The 15,893-nt window shown below is 35.1% G+C and overlaps 2 protein-coding genes across 7 annotated transcripts in view; one reads left to right on the top strand and one right to left on the bottom strand.

Annotated features, from left to right (window-relative positions):
- Positions 1 to 402: 402 nt before the first annotated feature.
- On the bottom strand, positions 403 to 5,460 carry tmem138 (transmembrane protein 138). Of its 6 annotated transcripts, none has more exons than XM_016468981.1 (7): positions 5,280 to 5,460; positions 4,938 to 5,094; positions 4,731 to 4,772; positions 3,200 to 3,634; positions 2,725 to 2,896; positions 1,560 to 1,635; positions 403 to 1,284 (listed from the first exon to the last, which is right to left on the bottom strand). In XM_016468981.1, the coding sequence occupies exons 4-7, from the start codon at positions 3,325 to 3,327 to the stop codon at positions 1,172 to 1,174; spliced, it is 489 nt and encodes a 162-aa protein (XP_016324467.1). In that variant the 5' UTR covers positions 3,328 to 3,634; positions 4,731 to 4,772; positions 4,938 to 5,094; positions 5,280 to 5,460; the 3' UTR covers positions 403 to 1,171. The 6 variants fall into 6 exon arrangements, with proteins under 6 accessions (XP_016324467.1, XP_016324463.1, XP_016324466.1 ...); XM_016468977.1 differs by having other exon boundaries at positions 4,731 to 4,890; positions 5,000 to 5,094; XM_016468980.1 differs by lacking the exon at positions 4,938 to 5,094 and having other exon boundaries at positions 4,731 to 4,796.
- A 398-nt stretch (positions 5,461 to 5,858) lies between these two features.
- LOC107674823 (EF-hand calcium-binding domain-containing protein 4A-like) overlaps positions 5,859 to 15,893 on the top strand; it is an 18,373-nt gene continuing 8,338 nt past the window's right edge. Inside the window, exons 1-8 of the mRNA XM_016468927.1 lie at positions 5,859 to 5,927; positions 11,425 to 11,657; positions 11,754 to 11,869; positions 12,574 to 12,702; positions 12,937 to 13,083; positions 13,172 to 13,262; positions 15,444 to 15,539; positions 15,630 to 15,817. Of these exons, the coding sequence (XP_016324413.1) occupies positions 11,427 to 11,657; positions 11,754 to 11,869; positions 12,574 to 12,702; positions 12,937 to 13,083; positions 13,172 to 13,262; positions 15,444 to 15,539; positions 15,630 to 15,817 (998 nt within the window). The 5' untranslated portion in view covers positions 5,859 to 5,927; positions 11,425 to 11,426. The remainder of the gene's footprint in view (positions 5,928 to 11,424; positions 11,658 to 11,753; positions 11,870 to 12,573; positions 12,703 to 12,936; positions 13,084 to 13,171; positions 13,263 to 15,443; positions 15,540 to 15,629; positions 15,818 to 15,893) is intronic.

Raw genomic sequence — 15,893 nt, 5'->3', positions numbered from 1 at the left:
CCGACATATTTGTTTAAAAATGTTTAGGACTGTTTTCGCTTGAAAACGCATACTCTCTTAATTCGGCCGAGAAGACATTTTCATGCAAGAAAGCGATATTATGGAAAGAGGACTATTTTAGCTGGAAGCTACGGTTTAACGTTAAAACACCCATAATCATAGATTTGTTTCAAACAAACACGCAGCTCTTCGCTTCACAAGTGTCGTGTGTATTGTTTTTATCAGCTGTTTGGACTGTTTCCACACACAAATTTCTTCAAATCTGTTCTGATGAAGATACAAACTTGTCTACATCTTGGGTCGGTGAGTACATTTTCATTTTTGGTTGAACTATTTCTTAAAGAACACTTATGTTTGCGATAAATAGGAGAAATAAAGCATCAGGGACACGCATCAGGCCAATGGAAAATGTTTATTAGTACAACATAAATGACAGAAAAATGCGATCTCGATTTCGGCATAACAAGTGCACTGACGCTCTGCTGTTTACTCACTTTGTGTAGTGTTGGGTGAACAGTGAGGCACTTTGTTGATGCTCCGTCGACAATTTACTGAAAATATACCGAACGTGTCACTTGGAGGATGTTTATGAAAACATTACAAACAAAATGTTTAAAAGATGGGCACAATATACAAAAATTCACAATTCCTTGAGACCAAATTCCACTCGTCGCTTCAAAGGCAAACCGAAGTGAACGAAATCTCTCGTAGTTCGACTGTACGATCAAACTCTGCTCAAGCAATGATCCAAAACCATTTTAAAAAAGACATTTTAGTACGTACTACATTACACAACAAGATGTCTACGCAACCAACATGTAAGAAGCAATTTATGATAATTGTAGCTTTACACCTGGTGCGGGCAGTAAGATCATTTGTACTATTGTACTAAGATGTGTTTTGAGACATTCAGACGTCAGGTTTCATGATGCTTTATTTCTCGTTGCGCTTCTCAGTCATTAAAAACACAAAATGAGATCTCTCCAATCGCCAGTGTGCTCCATGGAAGCCATCTTGGCTCTTTCCTACAATTCAGAAGTTTGTTTTAAGGTGGCGGGGCTCTGAATGAGTCCATCCGTTTTGTTTCTTGAAATGCTTTGGTTGTGTGTTGTATTGCACAACGTTAACGTCCCCCGTGCACCATTTTGGGTTTGTTTCCAGGCGTGTCGTTTCACTGTCGCGCTCTAGCAAATGCGTCACGGAGCCATGGGGAATCTTCGTAAAGTCTGGGGTCTCCCAGATACTCGGTTGTGCGTTTGTAGAAGTAGTAATACAACACAGCAGCTGGGGAGACACAAAACCATCAACAGGCAGTGGTTAACTTCTATGGAAACAGCAAAACTGCTAAATAGTAAAGAGCGATTAACTGTCTGATTGGAAGAAAACTGTGCCTCTGGTTTGATCACACGTCTACAACAGCTTTAGTGTCATGAGAGAGAAAGGTTAGGCCTGTATCTCCAAACATGTAGTAAGGGATTGAGAGGTTCTTGATGAGATTGACAGTGACCCTCACGTGAAATCCAATTCGGGGTTTGGCTGACGTCTCACGGCCGGCTTACCCAGTCTCTGGAACACAAAGAGAACCTGCAGACCGTCCGTCCACACGAAACGATTGGACTCCATCCACCTCAGGTTCTGACAGGAAATGAACAGAATGAAGGAAAATTAGAATTCTAGAAATACAAATATGGACAGAATTTTGAATGCAATGTAAATCTTTCTTTAATGTTTATTTTACATATTATACATTAATAATTTTCTGCAAAGTCAATTTTGGACACTCTAAATCATTATTAATTGATATACAAAAATCATTTTCAGCAAAATGGATTTAAACAGTGGAAATTAACAGAATAATGGGAAATGAAAGTATTTTAGAAGTACAACTATGCAAATACAAATTTTACTATTTTATTGATCTTATTTTTTACTTATATATATTATACAATAATCATTTTCTACAAAATTTCAGAAGAATGGCTTTAAACATGGGAAATGAACAGAATAAGAAAAGGAGTATTTTAGGAATACATATTTATACATGTATAAATATGTTTATATTATTGTATTATATATACAATAATGTTTCGCAAAATTTCAGCAGAATGGATTTAAACATGGTAAAGAACAGAATAAAGGGAAATTAAAGTATTTTAAGTTATTTTTATGTTTATTTTAGTTTTACTTTTAATTTTACTAAAATAATACACAATAATCATTTTCTGATAAATTACAGCAGAGCAGATTTAAGCATGGTGAGGAATTTACAAAATTTCACGAATTACAGAAGCTATTAATTTTTTACCATTTTATTTATCTTATTTAAATTTTTAATTGGTATACAATAATAATACAATAACAATTTTCTACAAAAATGTAAACGCATGAAATGAACAGAATGAAGGGAAACGAGAGTATTTTAGAAATATATTTAGAGATTTATTTTTTATTATATATTATACTATAATAATTTTCTGTTAAAAAAAAATTATCAGAATGGGTTTCAAAATAAAATGAAACAATTTTTTAAAATTATTTTATTTTAGTTTTATTTTTAATTTAAATATTATACAATTATAATTTCTGCAAAAGTGCAGCAGAATGGATTTAAACATGGCGAGGAATTAATATAACTTTACAAATGATCACAGATTCCATGTAGGATCTAGTAATAATCAATATTTGCTCGTGTGTGTGTGTGTGTGTGTGTGTGTGTGTACACACCATGACCCAGCAGTGAAAGCAGATGCTGAGAGTCAGGTAGAGTGCAGACAGTATCAGCAGCGCTCGGAATCGCTCCAGTAACAGCGACACCAGCCCCACCTGGAACACGTATGTGTTGAACATCATGAGAAGAATGATGAGCACGTTAAACAGGATGCCGATGTCCTGGATTCTGCGGAAACAAGACAGATAACCGATATAATGTTAGAAAACATTCATGCATTTCCTTTGATTCAAAGCATCTTGCATTGCATTCAAGTTTTACATTTTATCAGTTCATCTGGGAATCAAACCCATGACATTGCCATTGCTAAACTTTTGCACCCTTGTTCTAGAAAAAAATGTGTCTATATAGTAGTTTGAAAATATGGCACAAAAGTGCTTATTTTCTAAATATTTTCTGCTTTTAATATTGAGCAAATCAGACTGATGCTATAAATAATGTGACTTGTGGTGAAATCTGTAATGCACTCACATGAAGAGCACGAGCTGTATGACCGGCGCGGCCCGCAGCAGTTCACTGAAGGAGTTAACGAACAGGTCAAAGGTCAGCAGTGCCAGCTGGATCAGCAGCACCAGCGAGTAGTTATTGGTCTGGAGCATATCTGCAGCGATCCGGAATATACTAGAAAACACCACCACAGCCCTCCGCCATATGAAACTCTTCAGCAGACGTCTGACGTGGAGATCATCTCGCCGTGATTATATGGAGGAAATTCCATCTCACTTCCTGCTACTCCATGACAAACCAAAGCACAGCGAGGATAATTCCTGGAGTTGTTCCACTGGCCGTCTAATCCGGGCGTCAGCCATGCTGGATACGGTGAGGAGTAAACATTCAGATGCTCGGGTGAATATTAATGTTCCTGAAGAGCTGAAATCCTCATCGGAGCGTGTTGAGATGTTCCTCCTGAATGGATTGTGGAGAAGATAAAATCACATCAGAAACAAACTCTTCTAGCTAGCAAGATATCTATGTATCAAATGTCTATCTGTCTATCTGCTGAATGTCTGTCTGTCTGTCTATCCATCTGCTGAATGCCTGTATCTATCTAAAATATATAGCTATCATGATGAATGGCTATCTATCTCAAATATATTTATCATGTTGAATATCTGTTTAAATATCTATCTATCTTTACTGTCTATGTTCAAGATAGAAAATAGAAATATAAAATAGATACATAAAACACACAGTATATGTTGAATGTCTATGTTAAATTATCTGTTAGATATCTATCTGTTGAATGTCTATCTATTTCTACTGTCTATGTTCTAGATAGAAAATAGAAATATAAAATAGATAAAATACACACATGTTGAATGTCTGTTAAATGATCTATCTGTTAAATATCTATCTATCTGTTGAATGTCTATTTCTACTGTCTGTTCTAGATAGAAAATAGAAATATAAAATAGATAGATTGAATGTCTATCGATCTACCTATCTATCTGCCTGTCTATCTATTTAATGTCTATCTATCTTCTGGATATCTTATCTAAAATATAGCAATCATGTTGAATGTCTATATCTATCTGTTAAATGTCTAAGTATCTAGCTATCTAAAATATATATATCTATCAGGTTGAATATCTATCTATCTATAGATAAAATATCTAAAATATATCTATCATGTTGAATATCTATCTATCTATAGATAAAATATCTCAAATATATTTATCATGTTGAATATCTATCTGTTTAAATGTCTGTCTGCGTACGTCTGTCTATCTATCTATCCATCTGTCTATTTATCTATCTATTTAATGTCTGTCTATCTTCTGCATATCTTATCAAAAAATATAGTAATCATGTTGAATGTCTATCTGTTATCTATCTATCTATCTATCTATCATGTTGAATGTCTATCTGTTATCTATCTATCTATCATGTTGAATGTCTATCTGTTATCTGTCTATCTATCATGTTGAATGTCTATCTGTTATCTGTCTATCTATCTATCTATCTATCTGGCTGTCTATCTGCTGAATGTTTGTCTACTCACCTGTGGAGTAAGCGGATCTCCTTCAGCGTGTTCTCCAGGGTGCTGCACAGGAAGAGCAGCAGGTCACTGAGGGGATTACGGGTTAATTTCACTGAGTGCAGGAGGAGATGAGACGCTCTGGGCAGCTCTAATCTCCGTCGGATTCAAAACTCCATACAGCCTAAACAAAGAGTTTAACCAGCTTCTCTCAACACTCCTGACGCTCACCATGAAATATCGACGGTATGCAGCGTCGGTCCTAATGAATTAATAAGAGTGTGTATAATGACCATAATGACTGGATGAGTTCTGGATGAGTTCACTGAGGTCCTGTGTGAACTCTGAAATCTCTCGTGATTATCTATCGTGTTGAATGTTTCTGTATCTGATTTGGGGCAAATTAATCACATCAACAGATTAAGCGCAATTAAATTCTACAACAACATATAAAATGCATTCAACACTTCTAAAAGCAAGACTACTTCAAACCAAAGTCGTAAACAGCTGATGAACAAGAGATTTAACCAGCTAAAACGGCTAACTGCTAACCAAACGCACACATCTTTAAACGTTTACACACCTGTGGAAGTCGAAACCCAGACTTCGCCTCCCTTAATTCCGCATGAATCGTGAAATCATCCGTCTGAATAGTAAAATCATCCTGATTTCCCGTGATTGTAACGGAGAGTTTCTGACTTGAGCTGATCGCGAGCCACAGCAGTGCGCGAGCGCTGCCGCGTCTCCCATGGCAACGGCGCGAAGTTCCGGTTACCGTAACGTGTAGAATAAATATATAATTTTTTTTTTTTATATATATATTAAAGTAATAAAGATTTAAATAATAATAATAATGCGTTTCTAATATACAATACATAACGTCAAGTTAAAATTATATAGCCTAACCGTTTGTTTGTTTATTTTATCGCGTATTTATGTGTATATCTTTATCGATGTACCTTCACTGTTATTAATTATTTGGAATTGTAAAACATTTTTTACAAGGTAAACAACATTTTTATTTCATAAACGCTGTTCTGTTTTCAAATTGGCGGGACAGAGTTGGAGCCAAGACCATTTTGAGAGACGATTTCTTATAAGCATTACGGTATTCTGAGGCTTGATTCTCTACTGCCCGCTGCTAGATGAACACTAGTTTATAAAACACCTAGTTTTCAGGTGACACGATACACACCTGAGCAACATCGCATCACAGGTCTGGTATGTTCTGTTTCTTTATTTAATTTATTTATTTGAATGACATTTTAATTGATTATGTATTCAATTTAACGCCAGTTTTGGTTTGTCTTTAACAAATTGAAAAGTGCTGACATATGTTTTAAATTATGCATGAGGTCTGAAGTGATAGACAATGTCTACTAAAACTCTTCTAGAACAACACTTAGTCTAAATTGTATTATATATGCCCTTCATCTCCTTGAGTACCATGGTTTTACCATGTTTGTGGACACCTTTTAAACACCATGGTATATGATGGTGGTATGCATAAGTATTAAATGGTCAAACCTACCAACACCACTGATCCCATCACATACTGTTATGTATAAAGTTGATGTCTATTTTGCGTCCAAATCCATTCTGTAGACAATATAGTGAAGTATTAAATGGAAATGTATTCTGAGATGAAGTGGGTCATTGCACATATGTTCTTGAGCATATCTGAGTGTATATGGGTTTGCAGTTTCATCGTAACAAATTAATGATTTAACTTTACCTGAAAGTCTTGTTTTAAAAAAATGTTTTGATTTATTGAAAGTGGGTGTACTTAGTCTAAATTGTATTATATATGCCCTTCATCTCCTTGAGTACCATGGTTTTACCATGTTTGTGGACACCTTTTAAACACCATGGTATATGATGGTGGTATGCATAAGTATTAAATGGTCAAACCTACCAACACCACTGATCCCATCACATACTGTTATGTATAAAGTTGATGTCTATTTTGCGTCCAAATCCATTCTGTAGACAATATAGTGAAGTATTAAATGGAAATGTATTCTGAGATGAAGTGGGTCATTGCACATATGTTCTTGAGCATATCTGAGTGTATATGGGTTTGCAGTTTCATCGTAAAAAAATGAATGATTTAACTTTACCTGAAAGTCTTGTTTAAAAAAAATGTTTTGATTTATTGAAAGTGGGTGTAAATAAAATACTTGATTTATAATAGGTATGTATGATTTCCTCTAACACAGAGCAAAAAGCACGTGTAAACTGTATGCTTTCTTATCTGAAGTTGACATATGGCTGTTATCTCTCAGGTGATTTTCGTGTGTAATTGTAGCAAAGCTTGGGAAGTTTATTTGACCTTGAGTGTTGCAATTCCTCTTTTGGCTTTATTGCAGGTGTAAACATGCCATGCCCATATATTTTGGTATTCGCACATAACTCGAATCACAAAATCAACATGAATGTTTCGTGTCAAAACGCTGGCCCTTAAACTTGTTTTTTTTCTTTTGAAATGATGATTTAGGTCGCAGAATGTCATTGCAAATAACAAATTGTCAGAATGTCGCTAAATTAGATAACAAAATAGCCTGTGATGCAAGCTCACTTCTTAAGCAGAACGTTTGACAAATGTGTTGAAAAATGAAAACAAAACATTTAGTATTACTAATACAGAATGCAATGACTTCAAGTGTCACTTAAAGCAACTGTATGTAGTTTTATGTATTTTTGTGACGTTGCAGCCCCCTACAGTTAAGCGAGTGATGAAACTCACTGTCTTAAATATATTACTGTCATAATTACATTGGATCACTGTACCAAAATCGTTAGATATAAGACGGTGTCTCACTGTACTTGTGAATGGAAAAACCGCAACTGCAACCGCAATATGGCGGAATAAATCTCATCTTCTAAATAAATGAAGCTCCGGTTGCCATAAAAACATTTATGACTTAGGACTGCACATGCGCATTGACTTATCTGTAATGGAACAGCTAATTGAGCATAAGAAACAAAAGCAAATATGGTTGCCGAGTGAACAGATTTTCCGTGAAAGCGAATTTGGCTGAAAACGCGCATTTGTTAAGCGATCCGCCCTTTTCACGGGATTTCGTACCCGCTAACCAGTGCTGGGGAAAGTTACTTTTAAAAGTAATGCATTACAATCTGTACAGTAGAATGCAGAAGAAGAGATTTCAACACACTTAAAAAAGACAATAAAAAAAGACACACAAATGTTTGTCTAGAGTGATTTTTGCTTATTAGTACGGTTGAACTAAATCATCGAAGGTCAGAAGCAAATACATTGGTTAATAGAATGGGATTAATAACATAAAGGATATTTGTGTTGTTTAACATTTAATTATGGCTGAATTAATGCATATTCATATTTATTTTAGAACTACAGTAACATCTTCTGATTTCCCTCAACATGGGGACAGGAGAGCTGTCAATCAATAAATTGAACAAAAAATCTGATTACGTAACTCGCGTTACTTGTAATGCGTTACCCCCAACACTGCCGCTAACTATTATTACCTGTTGAATAGACGTTTGGGGAGGAACGTGGGGGAAAAAACAGAAACCATTCGGCTTTTATAGAAGTCAGTGCACCATCAGAATGATTCTGAAACTTACTTGATATTTTAAGGTAAACAACTTACAAACATAGCCTACAGTTGCTTTAAGTGTCCAAATATTTTGTGGCTATATGTACTGTATATTGTAATAAGGTTCAACCAAAGACTTCCTTCAAGTAATCGCATTAAGTTTTATTTAACTTTTGGGGCCCTTGTGATTGTGTCCTCTGCAGGGCCGTGGGACCTGTTTTATCTTCTCTGCAATTTTATATGATCTGAGCATATTGCTTTCCAGATATCATTGATTCAAATCATTCATAATCACTCAGCGCTATTGTTCCAACCACAACTCAAACCATTAAACATAATATGGAGGTATTTCCCCTGCGTCCTGCCCTCATCCGCATGGCTGACACAAGCTCGTGATTATGAGTAAGAGCTCTGAATGCTATGTAAACCGAGCTAAACCCTTTATTTGCATTTTACTTTGTTTTTGCACACACTCCCTCTCTACATGCACACACACACACACAGAGAGACAGTCCTGTCACATGACTTCATCCTGTTTTGCAGTTCATATCCTGGAGCTCTCCAGAAAGCCAAAGACGTTGAAGAGAAATGCAATTGTGACGTGTATGTGTGCACTGCTTTGTTTGGATAGTTGCCTGATTTCTACATGAGTAAATGTTATTATAATTTGACAGATGACAATTAGTTGCTGGTGGACGTATTTGCTCATGGCATGTCTTAAAATCTAAATGCCACATCCGTTTATCCTTGCGAAATTCCCATGTGCTTTGAGCTAAGTTGAGTTAAGCTGCCATGTTTCCCGCGAGCCTGCTGATTATATAACAATTTGTCACATAGCTGTGGACTTTTGCATTTGATTTAATCATTAACCATGTAATAGGGCCTCACATTTGTGTGAATCGATTAGGGTCAATACATCGTTGAGGCAGACTGACTGTGTAACATTTTAATGCACTTCTGCTGTCATTAAACTATATACAGTATAGTGTTGTTATTGTTACCTACAACTATTACAAATTAATAACAAAACTTTGTGTAAACTAACTGAAATACAACAATTACTAAAACTAAACTGGAAATTAAAATAAAAAAGCTAAATAGAAAATAAAAAACAGAACTAATAAAAATGACAGAAGCACATAACAAAATTGCTAACACCTAACTAAAATGAAAACTAAAAATATAATTAGAATTAGAATTTAAAATATTAATAAATACTATAATAGTATATAAATAATACAGGATTAACTGGTTATATAATGTTGTTAATGTTACAACACTATATAATGCTACAACTATTAGAAATTGTTCATATTTAATGTAAACAAAAATGAAACTGCAAATTAAAAATATTAATAAATGCTGTAATGTGTGTCTGTGTGTGTGTGTGTGTGTGTGTGTCTCTGTGTCTGTCTGTGTGTGTGTGTGTGTGTGTGTGTGTGTGTACACTACCAGTCAGAAGTTTTTGAACAGTAAGATTTTTAATGTTTTTTAAAGAATTCCCTTCTGCTCACCAAGCCTGCATTTATTTGATCCAAAATACAGCAAAAGCAGTAATATTGTGAAATATTTTTGCTATTTAAAATAACTGCTTTCTATTGGACTATATTTTAAAATGTAATTTATTTTTGTGATCAAAGCTGAATTTTTAGCATCATTACTCCAGTCTTCAGTGTCACATGATCCTTCAGAAATCATTCTGATATGCTGATTTGCTGCTCAAGAAACATTTATTATAATTATTATTATTATTATCAATATTTAAAACAGAATAGAAAGAGCCAAAGATCAGCATTTATCTGGAAAAAAAAAACTTTTGTAACATTATACACTATACCTTTCAAAGGGGGGGGGTATAGAAATGTATACTTTTATTTAGCATTAAATTGATCAAAAGACGTTGATGATAAAGACGTTTATAATGTTACAAAAGATTTCTGTTTCAGGTAAATGCTGTTCTTCTGAGCTTTCTATTCATCAAAGAAACCTGAAAAAAAACCTACTCGGCTCTTTTCAACATAATAATAATGGTTTTTTTTGCAGCAAATCAGAATATTAGAATCCTGTGACTGGAGTAATGATGCTAAAAATTCAGGTTTGAAATCACAGGAATATATTACATTTTAAAATATATTCAAATAGAAAGCAGTTATTTTAAATAGTAAAAATATTTCACAATTTTACTGCTTTTGCTCTATTTTGGATCAAATCAATGCAGGCTTGGTGAGCAGAAGAGACTTCTTTAAAAAAAAAAAAACATTAAAACTCTTACTGTTCAAAAACTTTTGACTGATAGTGTGTATGTACATGTAAAAATAAATACTGTAATGTATAACATATAATGTGTGTGTGTATATATATATATATATATATATATATGTGTGTGTGTGTGTGTTAATGAATACATAGATATTGTAAATGCATTTTATTGGCATTATATCAACCGTTGGCTCCTTATATATCAGCATTATTGGCCCATATCAGCCAAGCTTCTCTGTGCTAATGCAGACGTGGAGCAGGTCACTCAAGCAGGCTGGACATTTACTGAAGGAGTAGCTTCCCTGTAAAATTACAAAACCATCCATGTGATCACAACTGCTACATAATATCAGCACAAACAGATGTCATTGCGATATGGCATTAGTGCGGGGGAATTACAGCCAGGTTATATTGAGCGTCTCGGGTCAGAAAACATGGCACCTGTTTGAAGGACTGTTTAACATCCTGGTTAACGATTATTTGTGGATATGTAAGAAGCAGGATATTTCAGATGCCCTCAGCATTTTCCATTAATGAAGCTGACTTTGACCGATTAAATAAAGTCAGTGTTTAACTAAATCACAGTTGAAGTGCAATAATATTAATGAATGCAAAGGTAATATTCTAACAACAAATTTCTAGCATCAAGCGATCTTTCCATCATGCAGGCATTTGGAGCAGGATTTTGGGCCAATGAGGGCATGACAGAACAAAAATAGTAACTAAGCGACCAACAAAATGTCTTGCTTGGCCAATTAGAGCAAGAACTATGAGATATGATTGTTTTCGTATCATTGTTTAACCTGGTTTGACCACATTAGCGACATTTCTTACCAGCTGGTTATTTTTAGTCCTGTCCGGCCGCTCTCTTTCTGCAGTTATGTCTGGCTGGTTGAAGGACGGGGTGGTGCTGGAGGGGACAGGCAGTGGTCAGATGTCGCACCGCTCCAGACCGCGGAGCCCCTTGCCGAGCCGGACGGTGAGGTTACACTCGTCAAACGATGCGACCTCTCCTGACTCAGACAGACAGGACAGAATGAGCAAAGCTAAAGAGCTCTTTGAGCTGTGTGATAAAGAGGGGAAAGGATTCATCACGAAGAGAGACATGCAGGTGAGCCTGGACAGGGTGGTGGCGGAAGTCTATGTTATATGATTTCTTTATACTAGGGATGTGTTTAATGTGTCTTATCGTGTTTAAATCCACCAGCGGCTTCAGCAAGAGCTTCCTCTGTCTCCTGAGCAGTTGGAATCAGTGTTTGAGAGTTTAGACAGAGACAGAAATGGTTACCTCACACCCCTTGAGTTCGTTCCCCTCAGACATACATTCATATAAACTCCTACACCTAAATGAATCGCGATTGGTTTAGCATCTCAACCGATTTGAATCGTCACATATTTGAATCGATTTCCAACCGGCTCCCGGTTAATCGTTACATCCCTATTAATAACCAGTGTTATTTTAGTATTATTTATATGCTATTATAGTATTTATGTCAAGATAATTTATTAATAATTTCATAGTAACTACTTTTATATTTATTTATTAAGTTTATATTTTAATTAAAGTTTTCATCATTTATTGTGCTTTTGTCATTAATTTTAATTAAACAATAATTTTAATTACATTTTTATTGTCATTTTTATTTGTATAATTCTGTGTAGCTTTAATTTTATAATTTCAGTCGTAGTTTCAGTCATTTTAGTTCAACTTATTTATTTCAGTTAGTTACCAAAACAATTCTTATTTCTAATTTAATTTTCTAATCTAATTTACATTTACATTTTTTGTCTAATATTTATATTTTATTTCAGCAATGTTTCAATTACTGAAAATGATATTAATAGATTTATAACTGGATACCCACTTGCTGCATTAAACATACAACATAGCAATTTCACGTGTTGAAATGTTTTATTACATATTTCGTACCATTTCACATAGTATTTTAAAAGTAGTATGCAGTAGGCTATAGTATACTATGTGTAGTATGCATTATGATATATGCCTAAATTAAAATCTCTCTGACTAAATTAGGAGAGCTTGTTGGTTCTGGGCCGGAGGAGAGAGCGAGGAGCGGAGAGGAGAGAGAAGAGCCGATGGAGATCCGATTCACACACATCCTCATGGAGCTAGGAGCTGATAAACTCTTCCAAGAGTGAGTAAATATACACAGCTATGGTCACCACTGTGTAACAGATAAGATAACGAGAAAGCTGCGCTTGTCTGTTTGCAGTTTAGATCAATATTGGCTTGACAAAGCCAGCATACTGTTATTGTACGCATTTAGGTTAACGTTTATGGGCTACATCTGCCAAACCCTGCTTTTTTCACTAGCACTTTACACAAAGTGTATATGAGCTTTTGTTTTAAAGACGTGTCTGTGTGTTAGTCAGTGGGAGCTGTGTACTCTGTGGTGTGAGCTCCAGAGGGACAAACCTGAGCTGCTGGGTGTTTTGGAAGAGGTTCTTTCCTACACTGTGTCTCATCTTCAGGATACACTCAAAGAGAGAGACAATTTAGAACAGGCACTGCGCAGGTCAGCCTTCATTGCATTATTTTACCTGTTGTAAAATAAACATGTCTTGAGATAAATGAAATGTGCTGAGTGTTTAAATGTCTTACAGGAGAGAGGAAGATCATGACAGAGTGGTTCGGTCCATGTATGAAGACATGGAGAGTCAGTTAAAAGAAGAGAAAGAGAAACGACAAGCTCTGGTAAATATGCACACAAACACACTCACTATGAAACACGGATTTAAGTTTGACAAACCTTTAGAGGGGGAAATGTTGTTATATTTATTAGAGAACAGTCTTAGTATTAGAGGAAATTATGATATTGTTCATTGTGGTTATTATAATGATGGTGATGATGATGATTATGGTACTGAAAGATGATAATATTGTTCATGGTGATTGTGATTATGGTAATCATAGTTCATGGTGATTGTGATAGTAATGGTGATGTTGATAATGATGACAGTGATCATCATGGTGATTATTGTGATAGTAATGGTGATAATGATGTTGATAATGGTGATGATAATATTGTTCCTGGTGATTATGATACCAATGGGGATGATGATTATGATGATGGTAAATATATATTTAATGGTGATTGTGATAGTAATGTGATGTTGATAATGATGACAGTGATCATCATGGTGATTATTGTGATAGTAATGTTGACGGTGATATTGATGATGGTGATGATAAATATGATAGTGATGGTGATATTGCTGTGATGGGGATAATGTTCATGGTAATTTTGATGGTGATTATGATAGTGATGGTAATGGTCATTATGATGATATAGATTAGAGTGGTAACATTGTTCATGGTTATTATGATGGTGATAATGGTGATTATGATTTGATAATGTGACCGTTCCTGGTGATTATGATACCAATGGTGATGATGGTGATTATGATGATGATAATCATATAGTTAATGGTGATTATGATAGTAATGGTGATGTTGATAATGATGACAGTGATCATCATGGTGATTATTGTGATAGTAATGTTGACAGTGATATTGATGATGGTGATGATAAATATGATAGTGATGGTGATAGTGATATTGCTGTGATGGGGATAATGTTCATGGTAATTTTGATGGTGATTATGATGGTAATGATAATTATGATGATATAGATTAGAGTGGTAACATTGTTCATGGTTATTATGATGGTGATAATGGTGATTATGATTTGATAATGTGACCGTTCCTGGTGATTATGATACCGATGGTGATTATGATGATGATAATCATATAGTTCATGGTGATTGTATGATAGTAATGGTGATAATGTTGATAATGATGACAGTGATTATCATGGTGATTATTGTGATAGTAATGGTGATAATGTTGATAATGATGACAGTGACTATCATGGTGATTATTGTGATAGTAATGGTGATAATGATATTGCTGTGATGGGATAATATTATTGTTCCTTGTGATTATGATCTCAGTGATGATCATGGTGAATATGCTGTTGGTAATTATATAGTTCATGGTGATTATGATAGTGATGATGGTGTTTATGAAGATATAGATTATGGTAATAATATTGTTCATGATTATATGTAATTATTATAATAATGGTGATTATGATAGTGATAATATGATTGTTCCTGGTGATTATGATACCAATGTTGACGATAGTGATTATGATGATGGTAATCGTGTAGTTCATGGTGATTGATGTGATAGTAATGGTGACAATGATATTGATGATGGTGATGATAATATTGTTCCTGGTGATTATGATAGTGATGGTGATGATATCGCTGATGGGATTATTTTTGTTCCTTGTGATAATGATGTAAATGGTGATTATGGTGAATATGCTTTTAATAATTATATAATTCATGGTGATTACGATAGTGATGGTGATGCTGGTGATGGTGATAATATTGTTCATGATTATATGTAATTATTATAATAATTTAGTGATGGTATTGGTGAGATCGTGATGGGATAATATGATTGTTCTTGGTGATTGATACCAGTGGCGATGATGGTGATTATGATGATGGTAATCATATAGTTCATGGTGGTTGTTGTGATAGTAATGGTGACAATGATATTGATGATGGTGATGATAATATTGTTCCTGGTGATTATGATTGTGATAGTGATAATGACATTGCTGTAATGAATAATATTTTTGTTCCTTGTGATTATGATATCAGTGGTGATCATGGTGAATATGCTGTTAGTAATTATATAATTCATGGTGATTATGATAGTGATTATGATTATATAGATTATGGTGATAACATTGCTCATGGTGATTATGATTGTGATGATATTAATGACGGCAATGTGATTTGGGTGATGTGATATTTTGATGCTGATGATGGTGTGATGTTGGTCTGCTCTGTGATGAAGGACAGCATGAGGCAAGGAGACAAGAAAGAGCAGCTACTGCAAGAACTGAGGATGCGAGAACAAGAACTTGAGTTCACGCTCACCAAACAGAGAGAGGTACAGACTCATCATTCACTCGTCAACACGTCTGATTTATTAAACCTAAAGCAGCAGGCTCTGTCTCACCCCACCTGTGTGTGTGTGTAGTTGGAGAGCAGGGTCAACAGTCTAAGCACTGATCAGGCTGACGCTCGTGGGGAGAACCGCCGTCTGCAGAACATCAACCAGCGGCTGCAGGACCAACTGCACCAGAGCCGAGAGGAGCTCCAGCACGCTCTGAGCCAACTACAACAACTACAGAACACTATCAAACAACAGCAGAGGGGCAAAGAGAGGTGGGCTTTGAGTTTTACTTGTGAAAATACATTGTTTGCATTACTATTTCTACTACACTCCAAAAGGGGGGTTTGC

This window comes from Sinocyclocheilus anshuiensis, unplaced genomic scaffold (assembly GCF_001515605.1).
Source record: "Sinocyclocheilus anshuiensis isolate Anshui unplaced genomic scaffold, SAMN03320099.WGS_v1.1 scaffold941, whole genome shotgun sequence".
Lineage (NCBI taxonomy): Eukaryota > Metazoa > Chordata > Actinopteri > Cypriniformes > Cyprinidae > Sinocyclocheilus > Sinocyclocheilus anshuiensis.
Note: the sequence above shows the minus strand (reverse complement) of the source record. Positions and strands in the feature narration are given on the sequence as shown.